Below are 9246 nucleotides of genomic sequence, written 5' to 3'. Positions count from 1 at the left end.
TTTTGAGACTGTAAGTACCAAGAGTTGAACTTGTGCCCTGCCAAATTTGAAGTCAGAGTCAGTGTTAATTATCCAACTGACCTAAACCCGTGCTTTAATTTTGTGTTCTTACTTAGAGGTTTGTTAATTTATTCTGAAAGTTCATTAACAAATTCAGATATTGTATTATATTAGAACGAAATCATAAGCCAGCTGTAGAATAATTGAAATAATTAATTATAGTTAGTTTTAACTGTTAATCTATAATAATAAGTTCCTTCTTCAAAAGAAAATAATTTAAACAAAAAGTTTTACGATTTAAAAACGTATTTTTGCCATAGAGAGCCACTTAACAAATTGCAACAACATAGCCTAATGTTATCCTTCTACATTGTATAATATTCTCTAAAAATTTCTTCAAGCTCGTTTGAATAGCTTCTGATTGCAAAGGAAAATCTTATTAAATAAAATTTCATATCGATATAAATGTGATACAAAGTATAGACGTAAATATGTATTTTTTTGGAATTCAGTTTATTTATGCATTTTAATTATTCTTTAGGTAATTGGTGGCTTCATGTCAAATGTTATTAAAAACCAAAGATGAGTGAAATCTCGGAAAAAATTCGATATGTCTTGCAATTTTACTTTGATAACAGGTGGAACGCGTCGAAGGCGTGTGAAAAAATTTGTGCTGTATACGGTGACGATGCTCTTTCGCAATCAACTGCCAGAAAATGGTTCGCACGGTTTCGTTCGGGAAATTTAGATGTGAAGAATGCTCCTCGCTCTGGTCGACCTATCACAGATAAGGTCGATGAAATTATGGAAAAAGTTCAAATAGACCGACATATAAGCAGTCATGACATCGCTAGGGAATTAAAGATCAATCACAATACTGTTCTAAACCATTTACACAAAGCTGGTTATAAAAAGAAAATCGATGTCTGGGTGCCCCATGAACTGAGTGAAAAAAGTTTAATAAACCGAATTTCTATATGCGAATCACTGTTGAAGCGGAACGAAATTGAGCCATTTTTGAATCGAATGATAGTAAGCGATGAAAAGTGGATCACATATGATACACGTAAACGTTCTTGGTCAGAAACAGATGAAAGAGGAACATTACCAAAGCCAGAATTGACGAAAAAGAAGTTAATGTTATGTATTTGGTGGGATTGCAAAGGTATTATCCATTACGAATTACTACGGCCTGGTCAAACGATTGATTCGAATCTGTACTGCCAACAATTATTGCGATTGAAAGAAGAAATTGAGAAAAAGAGACCGAAATTGATCGATAATAATCACGTTGTGTTTCATTATGACAGCACTAAGCCACACACATCTTTAATGACCCGTCAGAAATTGAGAGATCTTGGCTGGGAAGTTTTAATGCATCCACCATATAGTCCTGACATTGCACCGTCAGACTTTTATTTGTTCCGATCTCTGCAAAACTCTCTCTCAGGAATAAAATTGTCTTCGGAAGAGGATTGCGAAAAACACCTGCATCAGTATTTTAAAGATAAAACACCGGATTTCTACAGAGAGGGAATAATGGGTCTACCCAATAAATGGCAGAAGGTAGTGAGTAAAAATGGACAATATTTAGACTAATCGAAAATATCTTTAAAGTAAATTTTAAATAAAACAAAACAAATAAAACACTAATGGACTCAAAATTGATGTAAAATGTGATGTTAAAGAAAGAATATATGTGAAATATATAAATTGCTAAATTAAAGAAAGCTAACCAAAATTCCTAATATAAAAAACAATAACGTTTAACACACTGTAAAAAACTAAAACGTATTATGTTTTCTATGGATGTATAATTTTTATTAAATGAGATTTTAAGAGAATTTTGACTGAACATTGTAAAGATTTAAACATTGTAAATATATATGTATATATATGTAAATCATATAGTTAACTCCTATATATAAAACACAAAATAATTCTTTTATTTTAGATTAAAGCGAAGGGAATTAGAAGTTTTTTTTTATACGTGAAGTATTTTTTTTTGTACCCTGAAGAGAGCTACTGTTTTTTTCTCCCGTTAGGAGAGGGACGTTTGAACTCTATATATAGAATAGATTCTGCGATAGATGACATTTACACTGTCAAGTCCAAAATAAATAAAAATAGTGTTAGTATTTTTTCTCATAAATTAGGTCTTAGCATCTTTCTTCGGCAACCAAATTATTGTGTCTTTCAGGCAGAAATAATAACACAAATGGGTCTTATGCAAGAACATCCTCGAACAGTCAAGCTGCTATTAAGTCTCTAGTAAGCACTACTGCTTCATCCTTAACAGTTCGAGAATGCCGAGTGTGTCACTGTCCAGCTCAGAAAAGTACCTGAATATGATGATACCTCGGGTAACTGGCTAGTCACTCTGCTCCCTGACACTCATGTCTCGGAAATTGGAATCCCAGTTGCAACGACCAAGCCAGCAATTAAAGTATGGCTAAACAAACTTTGGCAAATAGTCCCACCTGCACTACGACATCAATTCTGATACATCTCACTGCTTTAACACTAGCTTCAGCCGGAGTCGTGTGGGTTTGTGGATGAAGAGGAAACTATAGCAAACATAAGAGTACTGTATGTACTGATCAATATTTTTTTTTATATTTATTTATAATTGCATCTGCCTTACAGGAAATGGTAATAAGTAATTGGAAGAATTTTAGTATATAAGGATTATACATAAGATTAAATCAATATTTAACAAATACAATTTTTTCAATGAGTAAGTTAAGAACATATGTGTACTGATCAATTTAAGATTATCTTTTTTACGAAACGACTTAACTTTGTAGAGAAAAATTTTCTTGTTACAGCTGTTCTGTTAAATATTGATGCTTGAACATTGCTATTGATATGACACGCAATGGGATATATCAGAACTATAAAAGAAAATCTGTTTTGTATCTACTTTGCTGTCAAGAAAATTTTCTAGTCGCAGTTTTTCAGATGAGTATCGAAGTTTGTCCATTTATATTTCGATAATAAGTGCAGTGGAGATTATTCGGCAATTCAACCTTATGTGAAACCGCTTCGTGTTGTAGGAATGATTTATTTGTTGCAGTTATCCAGTTGAGTTTCAATCCTTAACCATTGGTGTTTCATTTTGCAGCGCGGAGAGCTGTTATAATTAATAAATATTTCCTTAGTCTTATAATTGTAATTCATTTGTTATTTTTAACTTAATGCTTTCATTTCCAAAAAAAAAATTTATTTCTATACAACAGCAATCTGAACTAAAATACAATTTCGATCAATTTGTTTCAAATACTGTTTTTTATTTAATAATTCTGTTTGTTTAAATTTATTTAATTATATTGTGTTTATTTTAAACATAATAATGAACATATATATCAATCAATCATTTAAATTGTTTATGTAAAATTGTTGCAAACATTATTTATTATATTTCGTTTTTTATACTTTGTTGTTATGCAAAAAGAAAAAGCACAAATACAAATACAAACTAACTTTAACAGGAAGCTTGAAAATTTACATATATGTATATAATAAAAGCAAACAACAATAATGCAAAATATATAGCATATAGGTAGTAATATTTTTAGTAATGAAAAATCTGCATATTTATATATTTGTGTATAATATTAATGTGTAATGAACTGAAAGCGTACAAAAAGAAATTAGAAATACGGCAAACGATCTTAAAGTAATTCCACTGTTTTTATATCATTTTATAAAATGTTAATTAATAAATATCCAACGTTTTTTTTTTTATTTTGTTTTTGTTTAAATTTAAAAATAAAATTATATTTACTAATTAATTAAAAAAGAAACCACCATTATATTTAAAAGTACCAAGACAAACACTAGTGCGAACTCATTTAGAGCTGACGAAAAAGAAATAACAATTATTTAAGAGCAAAATCCCCCTTTTGCTGCTCCTTTAATCCAACAAACTAAACAATTTATAAATGTGCAATTCATATGGAAACTAGCACGTTACACTTTATACAGTGAAATTATTTTAAATATTTAATATATACACAATTTCAGTGCTACAAAATGTAATGATGCTGAGTGCAAGTCTACATAAGAAGTGCACATTTTTGTTTACAATACTTGGTTTTTTTTTTTTTGAATAACAGTTGAATTACATTTGCGGTATTTCAAACTTGGCAGATTGCACTTTACAAACTTTTTACAAAAATTAAATCAAACTATTATTTTAAATAAATTTACAATTCTTACAAATGCTTAACAATAGGCAACAATAATTGATAGATAGAGTAAATACATAAAAATCATAAACTTTTACATCGAAATATCTAATAATGAAGAATAAAAATAACACATAAAGAACATAAATTAAAGACAAAATTAATAATAATAAACATTCAAAAAATTTACAATTGAACAGAACAGAAAAAAAATTATCAACAAAAGCAGCTGGTAAAGTTATAAAATTTTGTACAGGAATGTATGTATATATCATATATCTTTACAATTTAAATATAAATTTGATATAAATCTTTAATTTTGTTTTAATTCATTAGTTAAACTTTAACAAACTGTTTTTACTCGGTACTTTTGTATTTTTTTTTTTTTATTTAAATAAAATTCTATTTTGTTAGTTTAAATTTAAAATTCAATATTGCAACTTTTTCCAAATGTCCTAGTACTGTAGATTAGTATTTAATATGTATATATATATTTATATAATTGCATGTAATTATATTTATAAATTGTAACTCATAGTACCACAATAAATTTATTGGCTGTTTTTGTGGTCATTTTTAAATAATATTTGAATTATTTTTAAATTTTCTATATGTGTATGTATATATATTATGCATTATTATACCAATTTTGAAAAATTTTATTTAGTTTATTGTTTTATTTAGGATGCTTTTTTGAAAATTAATTATTTAATCGGTGAATTTACGATTGGTGTTGCGTCCAAACAATGCATTACGGATTTCTGGCACAAGTTGTTGTGAAATGAGGTCCAGTCTGGACTCCAGTGTATTAGGTACCTGTCAAGCAAAATTTAAATTATTATTAAAATGCGATTTTGTAAGTTTTACCATAATTTTTAATATAATATATTGTTCAACTAATAAAAATAGTTTTAAAAATTAAGTTAATATTAATAAAAATTATGAATTTTTTTAAACGCTTTCACTTTGTTATTACATCCATATAGTAGCCATAAAGTATATAGTTAAAGAGTTGAAAAGTAAAGTAAATTTGAATTTAAAAGAAAAAAATATGTCCTTTTTTTTCATTCATATATCGTATTAACAGCCTAATATAGCTATAATAGGTGAATATTAACAAAATGAATGTATTATTTAATAGAACGAGAGGCAACGCTGTTGTATTATTAACATATTCTTTGCTCTACGCACAGATCCCAAAAGTACAGTAGGAGACTAATTAACAAAGTAATGTCGATAACTTTAAGTATATCTTGGTTAGACAAGGATCTTCAATCGCAGGAATAGTTAAAAATAAATATGATAATAATGACTTATATACGATAATTTCCTTTTAAGGATCTATTCTTATTTCACAGATATGGTTTTACATATCTCTGATAGGAACTCGACATTGTTTACATAAGATTTGATTAAGGCCGTTTGCGAGTTCGAGAAAATTGAGGGAAATAATAAATTATGTCGATATAACAGTGATGTTGGTATTTACCAGAATTTCGAGCAAGGTAAATTAGATAAAAGTAGGTAATTTAGGTGTTACCATTGTGAAAATGTTATAAGATGTTTAATAAATATAAATAAATTTGAAAATTTTTAATCAAAAATAATAAATAAATATTTATATAAGTGCATTGCAAAAAATGCCTAGGAAATTTCAGTTTACTTTATCTCAATTTACTCGAACTCGCACACGGCCTAAACAAAAATCATTTGCAAGAAAAAAAGTTTAAATAGCTAACTGATAGACTAAGGAAGTATATGAAGCAAGCTAATGTAATACAGGCTAACTGATATACTAAGGAAGTGAAGTAATACATAATAAGATAAAAAAAGTAAAAACATCAAACACTTAAAAAGTATCATTCGAAGTTACATCAGTAAATTGTGTTCGGGAAATATAGATTATGCCCAAAAAAATTGTATTTATTAAAATAAAAAAAATATAGATAATCTAACTTATAGTTTGAAATTTCCCGAATATTTTATATATATCCCGTTTATATATATTTATATATATATATATATATAAATTCATTTTGATTCATGTTTGCTGTAACTTACCTTGACGCGACCATTTAAAGCAATTAATTCAACACCGCCACATGTATCTGCCGGCAAATAATTGTCAGTAGCCACTGTGATATTAACATCTTGTTTGATGTTTTCGGTATATTGTTGAGTTGCATGGGGTAGTACCTCTTTAATTAAATCTAAATCATCTTCACGGCAGCGTAAAAGAACTTGTGGCTCCATAACCTGATACAATGCTTGTACAATTAGTTTTTGTAAGACCTGTTTGTATTCGGCTGGATTTTTGGTGACCTCACCGAGACGACAACGAGCGTCTTCCAGAACGTTACGCACATGATCTTCTCTGACTTTGAGCACCTATGAAAAGTTTTATGTATCAGTACTGGGGCGACTAATATGATTCTATGTTATTGGCTTACTTTCAAACGTGCTTGATTAAGCATATTCGATGACTGAATTTTCTTCTGGAGTTCAACTTGTTTCTCCTTCTTTTCATAGTATTCCATAATCTTAAGACGTTGCTGTTGTACCAGACGTCCCTTTTCAATGTTAAATTCTTCTTCGGCTTTAGCATCGATTTCCTCGGCTTTTTCATTGGCCTCTTGCTCAATGAATGCCATCATATGCTTAATCTAGAAACACAAATTTGTTATTCATATTATAAAGAATGCAGTTGTAATAACTTATATGTTGGTATACCTGCGATCATAATGTTAATGTTACATAATATAGCTTACTGATATACAAAAAAAGCGATGGTGTTATTGTATTAAAGTTATCGTCGTATGATCAATCACTTAATAATATATTTAATAAGTTTTAAGCTTGACAAGTGGATGGAATAGATATTATTGAAAATATGTAGGAGTAGGGACAAAGTCCTGGTAGGGAAAGGAAAAATTTTTGTATTTTACATTAAGAACTTCTGATCTATTGCAAGGCAAGCAGCAACAGATGAAATCATTTGGAAAAGATAAAATATAGAAAATTTTCCAATTGGGAGTCCAATATAGCATAATATTCGATATGTCATTGCATAGCACATGATTTAAAATGCTATTAATTAAGAAAATATTCAAAATATTTGAAAATATTCCAACAAATATTGTATTTATCCAAATGAATGGTATTGTATGATAACAATAAAGAGCGAGATAACTGATGAGCATTAGCTCTCTACTTAGCTACTCTCACATACAGCACCACATACAACCTTCATTGGGTCACATGACTACGGTTTAAGGCAATTTTTCTTTTCGGTATAACAAATACGTAACCCGTTAAAAAGTATCAAAAAAAAATATATCAAAACACCTATTATTAAAAACATAAAAATTAACTAACATAATTACATATTGCGATTTAAGTTAGGTGTATGAGCCAACATTTTAGTGCCAAAACCTAATCAGTTTATATACAAATTCACATGACATATCCCATGACTCGCCATCTTGTTTTTGGGCAGTTTGCTGTCAAATTGAAAATTTTCAATCTTGCAAATTTGGTGCAATTGGAAATAACGTCTTATATATGCCATATATAACAATATTTATAATCATTATTCTTAAATTGAACTTACTTGTTTTTGTACATCTGCGTCGCTCAAAGCCATTTTTGCGAATTTTCCTTCTTACTACGCACAGACAAAATAAAAAACTTTATAGCTTGCCGAATGAATTAACGTTCCCGGGGTGTAAGCTGTAAATTTAAAACAATTTTTATTAGGACTTTTTGTAGAATTGCATTTATATTTAATAAGTCACATAGAAAAAAAATTAAAAGTATTAAGTAAAGCAAAGAAATTCACTTGCGAGGAGAATAATGAGATGTGTGCACTCCAAAAGTTTTTCACCCGTCTGATTTAGCTCTCGTGGTGTTTTTTCAATCATATGATTAGGGAAATTCTTATTCGAATTATTTTCTTTCGTCAAAATGTTCGAAATAGAATGGGAAATATAATTCCCTTACAAACAATATTGTACACTATTTTTATAAACAAAAACTAAAATAATTACAATTTTCTTCAATGACAACATATTAATTTTTTTGTCATTTTGGAGAAGTTTTTAAATCCAAAAATTTTATTTATCAAGTGTATATAAATATATTTAATAAATATGAGATATTAATTTTTGTTACAGTGGAAAAATTTTTAAATCCAAAAATATAATTTATTCAATTTATCAAGTATGTATATGTAAATATATATAATGAATTTAAATAGGCTTTAGTGAATAAAATATTTAAGATTAAAACATAAAGTAATAATATTCAATACCTTATATTAAGTATCGTCTACGTGTTGAAAAAAATTTGTGAATTTATATAATATCTATAAATAACTATATGTTGAAAAAAAAATGAATTATATTATTATATATATAATTATTATATAATAATTTTTTTTTTTTTTGATATCATGATATCTCAACCGGAACCAAAAAACGGTTATTACAGCTAAAGTGAAAAACTAAACCAAACTGAATAAATTTATTTATTTATTTCGGTTCAGTACATTCGTCATTCTTTTTCAATTGTTAAAACTTTAATTAATGAAAGAAGTTCAAAACCAGTTTTTATTTAAAAATAAATAATATATAAGGAAATAAGACTTTATAGCTTTGTTTTATATTAAAACACAGTTGGAAATAAATTGCATAACGTTATCTAGTCAGTTATGATGAATATGATTGATTATGTATTTAATAAACCGTTAAGTAAAAGCAATTTAAATTCAAAGTTTGAGAATGTAATTATAACTTAATCATAGAAGAAACGAATAATTTATAAATTGTCAAGAGTGATTCTTCATTGAATCTCTAGGCTGTCGTCATTTTTATAATTCTCGCTAATTTCTAAATAAATAGTTCGAACTTATAGTTGTCAACAGTGGCATGAGACCCAAGACGCTCAATAAATTTGTTTGTTACAAAAAATCCACCTAGTTGCAAAATATGTTGCTGTATAAGCTTAGTTGTGATCCCAAATTCAGACATAGCAGCATAAAAAGTGCTTTCAGTCATAG

At 27.9% G+C, this 9246-nt stretch overlaps 2 protein-coding genes across 3 annotated transcripts in view; both read right to left on the bottom strand.

Annotated features, from left to right (window-relative positions):
• LOC119680266 (myosin-6-like) overlaps window positions 1-9246 on the bottom strand; it is a 71709-nt gene that overhangs the window by 26321 nt on the left and 36142 nt on the right. The gene's annotated exons all lie outside the window — the stretch shown is intronic.
• LOC119680268 (V-type proton ATPase subunit E-like) lies at window positions 3783-8223 on the bottom strand. Of its 2 annotated transcripts, none has more exons than XM_038093001.1 (5): window positions 8029-8223; window positions 7801-7919; window positions 6641-6853; window positions 6252-6578; window positions 3783-5006 (listed from the first exon to the last, which is right to left on the bottom strand). In XM_038093001.1, exons 2-5 carry the CDS (start codon window positions 7831-7833, stop codon window positions 4899-4901), a joined length of 681 nt encoding a protein of 226 aa, XP_037948929.1. In that variant the 5' UTR covers window positions 7834-7919; window positions 8029-8223; the 3' UTR covers window positions 3783-4898. The 2 variants fall into 2 exon arrangements, with proteins under 2 accessions (XP_037948929.1, XP_037948930.1); XM_038093002.1 differs by having other exon boundaries at window positions 8033-8223.

Source organism: Teleopsis dalmanni, chromosome 2, assembly GCF_002237135.1.
Source record: "Teleopsis dalmanni isolate 2A chromosome 2, ASM223713v2, whole genome shotgun sequence".
Taxonomy (NCBI): Eukaryota; Metazoa; Arthropoda; class Insecta; order Diptera; family Diopsidae; genus Teleopsis; species Teleopsis dalmanni.
The sequence above is the reverse complement of the archived record's forward strand: the minus strand, read 5'-3'. Positions and strand labels throughout refer to the sequence as shown.

Bases quoted from the DNA above. Each gene is read 5' to 3' on its own strand.
- LOC119680268 (XM_038093001.1), bottom strand. From the start codon at position 7,833: ATGGCTTTGAGCGACGCAGATGTACAAAAACAA. The intron at 6,854-7,800 runs GTAAGTTCAATT...TTGTGTTTCTAG, and splicing joins ACGCAGATGTACAAAAACAA to ATTAAGCATATGATGGCATT. The intron at 6,579-6,640 runs GTAAGCCAATAA...AACTTTTCATAG, and splicing joins TTAATCAAGCACGTTTGAAA to GTGCTCAAAGTCAGAGAAGA.